This window comes from Diospyros lotus, chromosome 13 (genome assembly GCF_014633365.1).
Source record: "Diospyros lotus cultivar Yz01 chromosome 13, ASM1463336v1, whole genome shotgun sequence".
Classification (NCBI taxonomy): domain Eukaryota; kingdom Viridiplantae; phylum Streptophyta; class Magnoliopsida; order Ericales; family Ebenaceae; genus Diospyros; species Diospyros lotus.
In genome coordinates this window covers 6207865-6223783 of record NC_068350.1, presented here as the reverse complement: position 1 = coordinate 6223783, position 15919 = coordinate 6207865, and the positions used below count along the sequence as shown (strand labels likewise).

The 15919-nt window shown below is 37.4% G+C and overlaps 1 protein-coding gene across 3 annotated transcripts; it reads right to left on the bottom strand.

Annotated features, from left to right (window-relative positions):
* Positions 1-4063: 4063 nt before the first annotated feature.
* On the bottom strand, positions 4064-14456 carry LOC127788619 (transcription initiation factor TFIID subunit 8). Of its 3 annotated transcripts, XM_052317109.1 has the most exons (4): positions 14197-14455; positions 12773-14127; positions 5654-5819; positions 4064-5174 (listed from the first exon to the last, which is right to left on the bottom strand). In XM_052317109.1, the coding sequence occupies exon 2, from the start codon at positions 14056-14058 to the stop codon at positions 12937-12939; it is 1122 nt and encodes a 373-aa protein (XP_052173069.1). In that variant the 5' UTR covers positions 14059-14127; positions 14197-14455; the 3' UTR covers positions 4064-5174; positions 5654-5819; positions 12773-12936. The 3 variants fall into 3 exon arrangements, with proteins under 3 accessions (XP_052173069.1, XP_052173068.1, XP_052173070.1); XM_052317108.1 differs by having other exon boundaries at positions 12773-14456; XM_052317110.1 differs by lacking the exon at positions 5654-5819 and having other exon boundaries at positions 12773-14456.
* Positions 14457-15919: the final 1463 nt, after the last annotated feature.

Here is a 15919-nt window from a genome sequence, read left to right as displayed (position 1 = left end):
AATTTATCCAGCTCTAACTTCATATTTTTTCATTTATTACATTATATTTTTACTTATAAGAATGTACAGATATTTTATCTATTTATTTCTATAAGTATTTACTTATCTATATTCTTGCCGACAATCATATATATTCTAATCTCATGTCTAGTACATTTTTAAATAAATTTCAGTTGAGTTTGACAGATCCATTACACATGCCATGAAATTAGCAAGAATTTAGATAAATGATAAAGTAGTGGATTTATATTTTCCATATAATAGATATAACTCTGATTTGTCTTCAACTTATGTTAATTGATAGGCCCAATCTGTGTGTTTATATTTCATCTGAATATAGGTCTTTTGCCTCCTCTTGAAGCTGTCACCTGTTTTACATTCCATAAGTGGCATATATTCCAATACTTTTCAAGTGACATATATTCCAACACTTTTCAAATAGCTGCGTAAAGACAAATATGAAATCCCAAATGCTTACAGCCCACATCCTATCGTTAGCTGGAAACAGCTTCAGTTTTTAAAGCATCCAAGAACTCCTGCTTCCAGCAGTTAACAAATCAACTCTATGTGTCAAGTCATCATCTCCGTCCAAGTTTCATGCTCTGTTCCATTTTAGCCGAAAACCAGAGTGTTTGCAGCCCTCTAGATTTTTAAAACTTGAAGTTGATAAAAGCTCAAGGTTGCCATTTTATTGTGATGGCCTGGCAGTAGGGGTGGGCAGAGAAATTGTCAAACTGTAGAAACAACACGCACCAAACCGCACCGCACCATCCAATTTTTTGGGGTGCAGTTCGGCACGGTTTGAGAAATTCTCAAACCGTGCGGTTTACGATTTGCAGTTTTCTTGGTTCGGTTAAAATCGAAACCGGCCAAATAATGTATTAATAAAAAAATTAAAAATATATACTTGCTTGACTATGAATTATATTGTGGATTTTTGTGTTATTTTTATATTATGAACACATAGTTATGTTATAGATTTTAAACTTTTAAGTTTGTATTTTTTATTAGATTGTAATTTGTTTTACTTTTGAACTCCAAAATACTATAAGAATTTAAAAACTATGATTTTATGCATTAGTTTTATTATTTTAATTAAAAATTCATAAGCTAGTAGAGGAAACACCAGATGAAGTAATAAAAAAGCACCAAACCGTAGAAACACTGCACCGTAAAATGCGGTGCAGTTTCTACACACCAAACCAGACACACAGTCTGATTTAATGCCAAACTATACATGTAATTTAGTGTATTAAATCTCCCCTAAACCTCTCAAATTGCACAGTGTCCACCCTTACCTGGCAGGATTGATAATTTAGCCTTGCTCTGTCCAGTTGGATTTCTTACTGAAAAGGTTAGCATCTTAAAAGTAATACTGTCTAGGAAAGAATAGACAAATAGTTCGCCTAGCCAAAAAAAAAATGGTTCTCCACATGACTTGTTTACAGTAGAAAAGTAAATTTTTTTTTTTAACAAGTACGATTGTGAGATAACAAACGATGGCATTCTATGCCAAGCAACCACTTGAGCGGAACCAGTTCAAGCAATTGGGAACTTGGAATTGCACTGAACTGCAAATGGCTCAAATTTTCTTTCTTCAGCTGCTGTTTCTCATTTCAATTACGTTGCTGCACTCAAGTCTTATTAGTTTTCCCCCATTTATTATTATTATTATTATTATTATTATTATTATTATTAGTTTTATTTCTTTTTCTTACAAGTTACTAGAAAAGATCCAAAAGTCAAACCAGATCTTTACTACACATTCCAAAGCTATGAAACTTTAGACAAGTGTTTATATGAACCTGCACAAGCTAGTAATAGAAAGCTGAGCTCCTTATTCTATGATTTGACTTGACTTATTTGCTTGTCATTTAACTTAGCATATCAACTCAGTGAAGCAGTGCTCTATATTGCCATGTTTGCTTTGCTGCTCATCTCAAAATGTTTGAATTATTTATTTTAGTTTTTCCTGTTTTGTTGAGTGCAGGGTTGTCTCCTTACCGGAGAATTTGGATTTCATGATTTTCAACCACCGCGGAAAAGCATTTCCTTTAGATGTTGAGATGAAGTTGAAATGGTAAGAATAGAAAACTAGTCTAGTCTTGTGGAAATTCGTAGATGATTTTAATCTGTAGTTGCGTTGCCCACAAGCGTAAGGTGCTTGTGGATTTAAATGGTGTCATTACATACAACTAGTTCTGTTCCCCACAAGGACAGACAGGTGCTTGTAGGTTTAAATGGACATTGAGAGATTTTAATCAAGGAATCAAAGGTTTTTGGTTGTCCATTATTCCCATCTCAGCTGCTGTCATCGAAAGAATTAATAGAATTTGCAAACTCTTTTTGTAGAGTTCTAAGTCCTCTCTTGCAGCCTAGTCGTCCATTTGCCTCGTGAGGAATGAAGGTGGCCTCGGTCTCAAGGATCTTAGAAGTAGGGGTGTTCGCGGTGCGATTTGGCCGGTCTGAATCATTTTCAGCACGCCAAACTGCTAGTGCGATTTTTCAACCAAACTAGACCGCGATCTGGTTTGGGTGCGGCCAAATCGCACCAAACCAAATCGCATTTGCAGTCTGGTTTGGTGTAGTTTACCGCGGTTTGAAATGCTATTTAAAATCACTAAAAAAGATATTTAAAAAAAATAAATAAATACACAAATATTGATAAATAAAGACAATTAAATGTAAATAAATAGAAACAAAAAATAAAGACAAAATAGTGTAAAAAATAAATAGGATGGGTAGCCAATTATTAGATTTTTATAATAATAATTTTTTTATAATTTTTTTTATTATTTTCTTGGGCGGTTCGATTTAAAATCGAACCGCAAACTGTCCAAACCGCAAACCGTGCGGTTTGGACAAAATCCAAACCGTTTTCGACCAGAAAAAAAAAAAAACAATCGGATCGGTTTGGTTCGGTTCGATTTGGCCGGTTTCCGCGATGCACCGATTTTTTTTAACACCCCTACTTAGAAGTTGGAACATGAGCCTCCTTTCCAAGGTCTTATGGAACGTTCACAGCAAAAAAGACTATTTGGATTGGGTGGATCCATCATTACTATCTTCTTTCCTCATCCATATGGGATAGGTTGGGTAAGAAAAATGACTCGACCCTCTTTAAACGGTTGCTGGTTAATAGCGACATGATCTATCATCGACAAAAGTCATTTGTTACAGTAATTTCTTTGTTGGCTAGCTAGGTTCGTGGGACTAATGTGCACCTTCCTATTGCATATGATTTTTTTTGGCCTAAAGCTCAGATTAAGCCATGGGCATTAGTGATTTGGAGGTCTTGCCTGGTGCCAAAGCATACATTTATTCTCTAGCATTGTGCCAAATCCAATCTCTTGACAAGAGACAAGATCACATTTTTTGACATTGATCTGTCTTGCCTGGTGTGCAATGTTGCAGAAGAATCAATCAGTCGTTTATTGTTTTAGTGCTTCTTCAGTTCGTTTGTTTGGGGCAACATTAGGGATTGGCTTAATCTTTCTAGATCGATGTCTACAATTGCTAGTGCCCTCAAGAGGCTCAAGAAAGAGGCTCGTGGATCTTCTTGGCCAAGCAAGCTAAAAAGAGTTAACTCTGGCAACACGATTTATTTTTTGTGGAATGCTCACAACCGGCTCATTTTTCAAAACATTACCCCCAACAAAGAGACCATTATTAGGAAAATTAAAACATATGTATACAAAGTAAAATTTATCATATATTTTTACGTTTTGATTTATTTTGAATCTCTAGCTTTGGGTCGCATGTAATTGGCTCAATACCTTGTTTTACCTGGGTATGTTTAGTGCATTCTTATATAGTTTGTTCATATTTATACATATTTATCTTTTTGATAAAAAAAAAAAAAAAATGGACATCAGATACAAGGAGGTCTAGTGATTGTGGGTGTTCTGGCCATGATAATTTTATGCTGTATTGCTGTTTAGATAATTGTTATTTTTCTTTAAAAATTGGAGCCACTCTACTCTTCGGAATTTGGCTTCCCATGTTATTAAGCTCATATGGAACTTTTTCTTCATCTGTCCACACATAGTTGAAGAATGAAAAAGAATTTTTAAGAGTCCGAAGGCTATGCGACTTCATTTTCCTTTGAGAAGAACTCAATAAACCCTTTCTTCAGCTAAGAAAGATAATTGTAAAAAGAGAATCTATGCGATAAAAAGGCGACCAAATGGAGACCTATGACAAGTAGATTCACTTTCACGTTCACCTGCTGACTAATAAAATGGAGTGCAGGATGCACCACGTGCATATATGAGACAATAAACAATTTCAACCTTCGATCACAAGTCACCAATTTTTTTCTTGCATCAAGTCCCCATTGCTGCTTCTGATCTCCACATTCCTTGCCACTAAAAGCTATAAATCAACAAAACTACATTGCCCGCTACAATACCTTTAATCAACGGTTCTTTTCCTTCTAACATGCAGCCACCCAAACTTCCATGGCTGAACCCTAGGCCACGACCATCAAAACAATTTGAGGCAGCACCACCATAGACATTTTGTACGAGCCTATATACTTTTGAGCATTCATTTCTCCTTTGGGATCTACTTATGTTAAAAGTTGGCCAGCTTTCTTTCCACCAGCATACATCTCCCCCATTTGTAACATCCCCTTCTATTCGTGGTTCTGTTAAGGAGAGGCCAACCTTTGGGACCCTAAGAAGGACTGGACCCGGCTGACAATAAATGAGGCTTGAGACAATGAGACACCACAAGCACCACTTTCATCTATAAATATGCAACCCCTACTTCAGACTCCATATATATCCCTTTTAAACTTCCAGCTACAAACGAAAAATAATACACAAAAGAAACCACCCTTTGGATCGGTGGAGAAAAGATCCAAAAAGAAAAGATCACAGTACATGGATTAATCTAAATTCAAGATCAAAAGCAACAGCTGCTTTGTTAGGGTTAAGGAAGCCAGAAATAGCATCCGTGTCAAGAAAATCGTGGATGAAGCGAACCCTAAGGCATGCCACTTCCCTGTGCTAGCTACTGGCAACGGCAAAGCAAGGAAGTTCCGGGTTGCATTAAGTGCTCTTCCATGTCCACCCCTTGTCAAGTTATTGGAAGCAGCAGAGAAAGAATTTGGATTCCATCAACCAGGCATTTTAGTCATACCATGCGATGCAAATGCGTTCCAAAGAATTCTGTTGAGAAAGAGTATTGATGACTAAGAAACCATTAATAATAATCTTGGAAAAGAAAAAGAAAAGTGCTTGGTGTAGTCTTTATTCATATACCTAATGTCTCTTTATTTTAGCGTCCAAAGGAATATAACACTACATTGAATCAATCACCTTTGGCTCTCTTTAACACTCGTACCCCCCCCCTCCACCCCCCCCAAAAAAAAAAAAATAAATAAATAAATAATAATAATAAATAAAAAATAAACACAACTCTCCACCCAAAAAGTAGAACAATGAAATCGATATTTAAGAGTCAACTAACAGGTTGGAAACATGAGCTATCTGATTATTTAATGGAAGGTCTTACCTAAAGAATTACCATGAGTTATTATGAATGCATGATACAAATTCATTTAAATTGAAAAGGAAAAAACATACTACCTAGACCCTATCCAGTAAAAGTAAAAATTACAAGCTCAACAGTCAAGGATAGAACTTACACAAAACATTTGTTGCAGATCATGAAGTGAGACAGATTTTCAGCAATCTTTGCCATGAGGCCCAACAGGTTTATCAATATCAGAACCATCCTTTACCAATTAAAACCAAAAGGGGATAAAATATCCTCCACATGGCACTCTTTGAAAAGCACAAGATACAGCACACCTTCAATAAAAATTTTCAAGAGTTCTAGTCTTTTAGATACCAGTGAAAAATGATCAGCAGCACCCATCACAAGAGACAATAAGTACAAATTACAGGTTAAATTATCAGCCAATTTAGCTATTAAAAAAATTAAATAAAACAAATAAAGAAATAGGTCAATTCAAGCCTAGAAGGGAAATCTTATTGTTGCTTCAAAAATATAGGAGCTCTATTGCGCAAGTATGTTCCATTTCAACGTCAATTCCTCCAGTGGAAATTGTGGGCAGTGAGAAGTGAATCCAGCAGAAGGATGGACAAATTTCTGGCCGTATCTCAAAGTCTCAGTTGCAACACTATCACACTTGGATCACAAACATTGTCTAAAAACTTAATCTGCATTTGGAATGAGGGAACGGGCCAGAATCATATACTAATTATGGTTCACTTGGTCATGGTGTAGTTATGTAATGGGAAAAAGTAATCACCATTGTAATTTTGTTGTTTTTTTTTTTTTTTTTTTGGGGGGGGGGGGGGTTTGTTTCTTTCTTTTTTCAAGATCAGCACAATTCCGTAAAAAATTTGTTATACATTCATTGACTTCAAAAATTATTCATCTTACTTTTAGATGATAAATAATGACATACATGAGTATGTGAGGAGATGGCATTAAATAATAGCAAGATGACAAATTATAGTATTTACAGCAAGATGATGAATGATATTATGCACAGATGAATGTCATTACATATGTAAGTATGGTCACAAGTTAACACAACAACACAAGTAGTATGTCTGAGGAGGCCATTATGGATGCCGTGTGTGTGTGTGTTGGGAAGTGTTGGGTATAACTGCATAATGCTCAATTCTATTGCCACACTATCTGGGTTTAAATCCAGCAAAACTTGAAAATGCCAAATTCTCTTATATACACGCGCATCAAAACTCAGCACCTCAAATCCAACATTGTAGGGGGAAGAAGGATGGTTACACGTAAATGGCTGAAAATGCTTCATTCAAATCGACGATGACATAAGAACCATAACAAAAATGAATCGGGATGATAAACAGATTTCATTTGTGAAAACCTATTATTCACCAAGATGTCAATCCCACAATGGGGACACACTAGAATGGTGTTAAACCCCATTATCTTACTCCATTGTAAGAGTAGTATGTCCATTACAACTGCTTGAAGTTAAATGGAACAAAATGACCATTGTCTCTCCCATGGGAGAGAACGCCAATTTTACCATTTTTATTCTCTGCCTGCCACAATAAGAGAGATGGGGAAAAAACAAAAGCGTGGATAATGAGTTGCTAACAGAACCAGCAGCCAAAAATTGTCCATCCTAGCCCATCCATTAAAGTAACTGCCAGATCTGAGATCTGACAGGGGAGTCTCTTCTGTAATTGAGGAAGAGATGAGTGTTGGCGGAAAAGAAGATCAAGAGAATTCAAGAGAAAGAGAGTCACAGTGAGAAAGAGAGAGACAGAATTGAATAGAAAATGAGGGAAAAGATCAGTGGAATAATCCTCACATGATTCTCATCCTCGTGAGATAGCTTCTTATTTATAGGAGATTTGGTTACACTCCAGAGAGTTCTTCTAACTAACTCCCTGTTGTTAGTTCCCAAGTGGCCATGTGCAGCTTGGGATCTAATTACCAATATACCAACTCCTAATTACAATACTATCCAACCACTAATACAGTAATGCCCTCGGGCTGTGACAGTAACCACCCAACCCTAGCCCCTCCATTGCAACACCTGCCACCCAAAGCCACAAACACCCCCCACCCCCCCCCCCCCACCCCCAAAAAAAAAAACCTTCTTTCCCTCCCTCCCCAGCCTAACTGACCCAACCACTACCTGCTACCACCCTCCCCAGCCTAGAAACTACTAACTCAGCCCCCCACCCCTCCACCCTAGCCCCTAATTGCCAATCCAACTCCTCTCACAAGCACAACCCATTAACCCAATACTTTCGTTTATTTGACATGTCTACAGCTCTTTAACATCACTCCTTACCTTTTCAGTTTAAATTCTCTCACCCCTATCCACATTTCTCTCAAGGATTTTTCATTCTTGTAATAATTTTGGCTGCTTTGAACATCAACACTACCCTAAACAAACAGTCAATGGCAATGGTCATTATTCCACATTATTTTACAATAACAACCAAATAATGAATTGGGACTAGATCTTACACTTCATTCTTGGATTCATTTTCTTCCCACAACAATTTTATTCTTGAATATCAAAGGCATCCTTAGGGAGATCAAAATCCAATTACCTCTGAAATATAAAGATGTTGGTCCCTTGTATGTGGTGAAGACTAGAAGAAGAGAGAGAGAGTTGAATGGGGTCTTCTAAAAATTTAATTTTTCATATTTTATTTATCCCCAAATTTTAACAGGCGTGTTTTAAATAAACAATGTATGTTTTACCATTGAAAAATCAAGCTAGTTAGGGGTGAAAGGCGCTATGACATTATATTGCTCAAGGTGCTAAGTTAAGTGCTAAAAGAAGTGTTTTATTTGAACAAAGCAAGGCACAAAATTGGCAAATAATTTAAAAAAAAAACATATTTTAACATGAAAAAGAAAACCAGATAATGTATATAAAATAACATGAAAAAAAAATTAACCTGGTGTTATTTTGCGCTAAATATTTAGCCTTCTGTCACTTTCTCACAAAACATACGTTTAACAGAATTTCCATCTTTAGGATCTTACAAAAAATTATTTCCATGTCAAGTCTGTTTTCCCACTTCCACTTGATAAAACATACTACTCATAAGCCATTGTTGTAGCAGTAATAATACTAAAAAAATTATTAAAAAAAAACATATGTAATACCATTATAAATATAAAGCAAATATATAGTAGCAACAAGACTAAACTAAATAAAGCATCAGCACTCAGCAACAAAATATCCAGAGGCCTCATCCATATTATTAAGCAACAAACACTAGACCAGAGGGACCTTGGAGAAAGGTATAGCCATCAGAGGATTATCTATCAAAGGCGAGCCTGCTGATGATGAACAATACTCGGAAGGGTTAGCCATATGCAGTCACACACTAGGGGTTCATAGGCACATAAGTCACTTGTCAGAACCTGTCGATGTGCAACTCTACCCAACCTCTGCAGACTATTCTCTAGCTCGCCTCCTTAGATCCAGGCTGTGATGACCGATCCAACTATAGAAAAATAAAGATGGGAGAAACTGAGACTTAGAATGACTGCTAACACTAGCAGTGACAACAATTTGAGTTCGACGGTGATTTTTCTCCTTTCTTTCCAATTTTGCTTCTATTTTTCTCTTTGTATTTGGATCGCATGTGGCTTTTTGCATGCCTCTTTTGATTTTCTTTGACTTCCAGTGCGGGCTCTTTCATCTTTTTGTTTTTGGTTAAGCCTAGGCAAGTGCCTGCAATGTCGATCACCTCATCTGAGGCACTTGCCTAGGCATCACTTGATTGAAGTTGCCTAGCCTAGTGGTACAAGATGATTTCCATCGCACCTTGGGCCACCTAAACACTTTGCTTGCCCTAGACCATACTGGAAAAATTTTTGCACAAATTGAGTGTGTTTAGATAGCAAGGTAAATGCCATGGAAAGTAAATAACACACCACACAAAAGGAACAATACTAATAGTGGTCCAACACCTCTTGCTACCTATGTCAAGTTTATTGCAATAACTTTACACTTTAGTTTTCACAGGCACGCTCAAAGCCCCCCCCCCCCCAACTTAGTTTTCACTAGCTCACCAAAAATACTACATACTAGGCTTTCAAAGAATCACTAAAAACCCCACACTTGGCTTTCCCAGACTCACCAAAAACCACACACTTGATTTCACAAGCCCACCAAGAACATCACATTATCGAGCAAGTCACCACTTGCCCTCGCAACACTACAATAGTGTTGATGTTTTTGTACTCAAATGAAATGCACACAAAGAGACAAAGTAAAGAATATACTAAACAAGACAATTTCACAAATTTTTCTTCTCAAGTAATGTTTGTAACTAAGAAATCTCTTATTTGACATTAAATAACTTCCTTATGATGCTCCCTTGAAAAGGACAAATCAAGATTTGTCTTGTTTCAGCCTTTTTACCCTCCTATTGTAGGTGTATTGAATCTATAGCAACGAAAGTCCTAGTTCTGTTAAAGTGTTGTCTCGAGTATAGGATAAGAAGATTAGTAAAAACAGTGCACTTGAGGGCCAATGAAAAATTAAATAAAAATTTATATCTCAATCTGTAATTAGTGATAGTTGGGGGGTCAAACTGCAAATATGTTTATGTCTTCATTGGGATATCCGCCTTACTCTATAAATAGAGGGCAAGAGGTGTGTACAGTAGACTTTTTTCATTCTATGGTTTGCGAGTGCTGATTGTTTCTGAGAGGAAGGCTAGAATGCTGTTAGCTTTGTAATCTCGGGGGAAAACAATTGGGGCGCTCAAAATAGATGGGAGAGAAAGGCCACTGTTGTACTAATTAAATTCTTGTAAATAAAGACTGTTCTCAAAGGTGGTTCTAAGGCTGGATGTAGTGTCATTTACGTGGCATGAATCAGGATAAAAACCAATGTCTCCTCATGTGGTTTGATTGTCTTTCTTGTTCTGTTTATGCTTTTATTTCTATTCTTTATTGACTGTTGTATTGGTTGTATGTTGGTCGCGTGAGTTGAGAGTATGTTGAGGGGTGTTTGATCAGTTTCTTGTGAGGATTACAAGGCTGTCAATGCTCCCAATTCTAACAAGTTCTTTAATGAACTTGAGGGAATATTTAAAATCAAGGGGTTGTTGTCAAATCCTTAAGAGATGACAGAAATTACAGAAGCCGTTTGAGCAAGAAGGGGAAACGAGAGAATAGAGAGAGAGAGAAGAACATTGAGGGAGAATTCGATGAGATTTCAATTCAAATTCTCGATGTCCCACTACAAAGGGGAATGGGTCCTTATATAGTGGATCCCGCGACTAGTTCCCGCTTCCTGCCAATCCATACATTCTATTTACATTATTATCCTCTAGAATGGTTCTAACTACCTCTAACTCCCCTTACATGCAATTCCCGATTCTACCCTTGTCTCTAGATCATGACAGTTGTTTAGTTGTGAAAAATGTTTTCCATCTTTTTGCCTTCAACTTTGTATAATATCTCTACTTCTTATTTTACACGGAATATTTGGAAAACAAGTTCAAACATTTGAATTACAAAAAAGTAATTTCCAATCTAGATAATTGGAAAATATGTTAAAAGAAAAGAGAGAGAGGTTTTTCTTTTGTATAACTTGCATTAGAGAAGGAGATGGAGATTATTTAAGAAACATTTTGCAGAGAACTGGGTTTTCCAAATCTCCACAGTAGCAAGGAAAAATTTAGAAAATCCATAAAATGACTTTGCCAAATTCAACTAAATTTTGGAAATTTTGAAAATCCAGTTCTCTATTTTTTATTTGGAAAACTTTTGTATTTTAATAAGTTTTTTAACTTCTATTTTTGTACAGTAATTTTCTAAAAAATTGGGGTCATTTTTTACCTTGTTTTTGTAGAAAATCCACCACTGAACAACCATTAATGCTCTTTCTACCTTGTTTTTGTCTTCAATGATTCACCTTCCCCTTATATCTAGAATTTGAATTTTGAGACAACGTGAGACATTCAACATTCATATTAAATAGCATAAATGCATTTCATTGGGTAGGTGGGGTTAGAGAAATTTGAAATTTTGTTCCAAGCAATCGGCTGATGCCTTGATCAGATGACCCGTGCCATGGCTGACGGATCAGGTGCCTTGAACAGGCAACTGATGCCTCAATTGGCATCACCCCTAGAACCCCAACTACTTCTACTGATGTTTTCTAGAATCAAAATGTCATCAACTGAAACAACCAAGCAGGAGGTTGAACCATTATAGAATTAAATTTCTTTGCTTGCTAAACCTTCAGGGAGGCAGCTAATCAATCATCTGATGCTTCTAATTAGTTTATTGAAAAGACGCTTGCTTCTAAGATACAGTTCAGTTGGTTCATGTTTAGAAGCAACATCTTTATTCTACCCTTCAGGTGACTAACTGCCCCCTGATTGAGTTCAAAATCTGAGGTTTATTGCCCGGTCCTTGGTTAGTCAACTTGTGATACACCTTGATCCTTCAATCAATCCTTCAGGCAACCAATGTGATGGTGTCCAATATACAACTTGTTATCAGTTAACACTTGGGCAAGCGACTGATGGCTCACCTGAATACTTCAAGTGATCCTTGAGGCAACTGATCTACTACTGAAAATCTCATGAGAGCACAACTTCAATTTTCTCAACTTAAAACAATTAGTCTATCACTCATAAGAGTTTGTCCATCATCGAAAAACATAACTTAAAGGTACAATATGCACAACTGATGCACGTTGGCTCAACAGAAGACCGTTCAATTGGGAAGCCAAGAAATCTAAGCAGCAAGTCCATTAACATAAAAGGATTTTGGATTTGTTGTTCTTGTTTACTACCTGGAACTTCCTATACAACTACCTGTTAGTTGAAATTTATTTTAAAATTTTGGTATTATTTTAAATGGCTTAAATAATTTCTCAATGCATTCAGTTCCAAACCTCCTGCTAGAAACTCTTTGGAGTTATGGCTGTTATGCATCTTCTACTCTTGCTGATCTAATACTTTCTAAATAAAACTACCATTAGAACATAAAATCAATTAATTCTTTGCTGTACATAGTATTATTTACTCATATTAACAGTTCCACTGCTCTTTTGCTGATCCTAGCCATAGAGGGGAAGTCAAACACAAGAAGTAACATATTAGATCAACTGGGATAAAGTTCATAAAAATAAAAGCACATAAATACAGCATTCATTCAAATTTGGAGTGTGGAAAAAGAGAAGCTTGGTTCATATAAAAGAATTGTCTGCAAACTAAAGGCATGGCCAAGATTCAACCATGCATTAGCATACCTTAAAAAAATTGTTTTCACCTGGGACTACAATGTTCTTCCAACAGGATTCTCATAACAACCACTGATGACAACATGCCCTTTAACCTTTCAGCTTTCTTGGACCGTTAACTTTCTGAAGAGTGCAATGACATTCCTCATGCAAACCATCCAACAACACTTAAGTTACAACTGACTAAGCTCTTGTGGATTTTCCATAGATTGTCTAAGAATTAACTCAGCTCTCCTTTTCTTGTCATCCTTCTCATCATCCCGCCCAATCCAAGATGCTGATTTCTTAGAACCTCGATTAAGAAGACTCACATCTAAAGATTCACGTAATACCTTCTTCCCAGTTTTGAAATTCAAGCGAACAGCAGGCCTCTTGTCTAGTGGAATGTTTCTATCAATATCACCAGTGTCTGGAAAACCAGACTTTACTGCTTCAATAGCAGGGGTGAACGTGTCTAGCACAGAAACATGGTTTTCAGTATAAGCTTTATCCGAAAGCTTAGCTGGCAGAGGAACCAAAGAAACATCTTGCTCTCCATCTTGTAGAGGCTCAGCTAAAAATGGATTCGTAGTCTCAGTAACATGTAAAGCCTTGCATTTTCTATCAGCATCCATTGAAGTGGAAGCTATTTCAGAACCATGACCCACCAACCGCTGCTGCAAACTCAATAAAGACCTCTCTGCCTTTCTCCTCTGCCTGGCAAGCTCAATTTTGTCTGCCCGAGGATCTGTTTCCCTTTCGTTCCAGGTTGGTGTATGTATATATGTGTGAGGATCAGGAAATGCTGGCAGCCATGGTGGAATGTGCTTGAATGGTGGTGTTTCACCCATTTGAAAAAAACTCGGGATCATAGTTCGAGTCCTCATCACTGGAAAGTGCGGAACCGGCTGAGCAAATGGAATCTCCTCAGCATTCTCCACATATTCAACAAGCTCTTTCACCATACCCGAACCAGTGATGCAATTTCTGATCTCAGAAGCACCCGCAAACCCGCTAGATGAACCCAAATCTTCCAACCCTTGCACAACATCAAACACATTACACTCGGTCCTACCAGCTAAATTGGCATAAAAACTCGCCGTCTTCCCCAAGTCACGGAGGTAGCGAACCGCAATGTCGGTGAGAGCCTCCAGAGCAGACTCGTTGAAGCTCTCAAACCCAACACTCTCGCATACCTGAGCCACTGCAATCCTCGACACGGCTCGGCCGAACTCGTCCGCTCCGGCTCGTCTTCGTGCTTCGTTTCCTCCCTCTTTCTCTCTCTTAACACTCTCCTCTCTACCTCCATCGTTCATATTCAAACCCCCGTATCATTTAGGGGCTTGTCAACCTTGAAATCCCAGCTTCTCACGGAAACCCTAGAACTGAATTGCAGCAAAATCAACAAAACAAACCCCAACGCCTCGTTTACATTAAAAAATGCAAAGACTTACCGGTGATTTGAAGTGAATCTGACAAGAGTTGACGCTTTGAGAAGTGTAATTCAAATAAATATTGAGCGCCAGAAAAACCCTAGAAATAGACAGAGAGGCCGAAGAATTCCCGGTTTTGAGATCTCAGGAGAGTGACATTGAAATTGGTAAAAGAATTCGTAAAAGTGAATCAGGGGTTTTACGAATTGGCGAATATAAACCCTCGGCAGAGGAACGAGCCAAGACACAGGGCAGCGAGAATGATAGAGAGATCGACGAAAATGGAGGCTGTATTTAAAGAACTGGTTTGCCTGTAAAGAGGCCGAAAATATTACTCATTTACCCCCACTCGCTCACGTGACATCCACGAGCTCGTGAAAATTTCAAATTTCAAAGTAACTACGGAAAATTGCACTCCGACCCTTGGAGTTTAGGTTATTTACACTGGAATTATTTATAATTTACTTGTATTTTTATAGTTTATTTTTTGTGCTGAGACACCTTTTGTTAGTTTTTAGGTCAAACAATGTTAACTAAACCCAAATTAAATTCAGTTTAATTAGCATTTTTTAATCCTTCTAATTAAATAATTAAAAATAAAAAATTTATAAAATTAACCAACTTACAACAAGAGCTACTAATATTACTTTCATAAACGCTATCCTTGTTAACATTGTCGTTGATCATGAACTATATTTTAGTTTCTTTTTTTCTTTTGTTGCAACACTTCCTTATATATATATAATTATTTTTAAAAAACATAGGTCTCCGTGTAAATGATTTAAACTATAATGAGTCTATGTGTAATTTATCAAAAATAATTGAAAAATATATAAAAATATTTTAAAAGTTGATAACTTTGAGATAATATTCAATGCAACTAATGTGAAGCCAGAACTCAATTTTGTGTATCAAATTTGAATGCATATTAATGGTTGGTTTTTATAAATTTAAAAATAAAAAAAAATTATCCATATTTGATATTATTGTTATTGTGCAGTCCCTTACCACTCGTGTCATTGATTTTAACAAAAAAGATAAATTATAGGTGGAGGCTCTTGCCTTAGTGCGTAAAGTAATGAATCGAACTCACAACTTACTAATATGAATCCTAACTTATTGTAACTCAACTAGGGCTGAGCAAAACATCGGTTTAACCGATAAAATTGAACCGAACCGACCGGTTCGGTCGGTTCGGTTCGGTTCGGTTATTAGTAGTGGGCGGTTTAGGTTCGATTATTGTTTGGCAAATAAGTCGGGTATTCGGTTTGGTTATTTGGGTAAAAATACCCAAAAAATCGAACCGACCCAAGCAACATTTTAGGCTCTAAGAAAACCGACCCGTTCGCACTGCTACCGCATTCATTTCTATCAATTTCTTTCTTCTTCCTTGGCATTCTCGCGCATCACTCACACGCGATACCACCGATAGCCCGCCCGAGTCGAGAGAGACCGTCTCACCCGTAGTCGACCACTTCGCCCTCGCCGTCGGAGCCGCCGAACACCTTCATCGTCGGTTTTTCCCCCACCTAACACCCAGCCAGCCCCCCCCTCACTCGTTGTTGAAGCATCAACCCTAGCCCTAGGTCATTGACGGCTATCCCTCAGCTCGCCATCGTCGTCAGACCCAAACGCCTTCAAGGCTTCAAGCGCTTCACCGTCGGTTTCTTCAACCTTCCCCACCCAACACCTTTACCTAATAGTGCGAGACCCAGCCCACTCCCCTGTCGAACACGACAGCAAA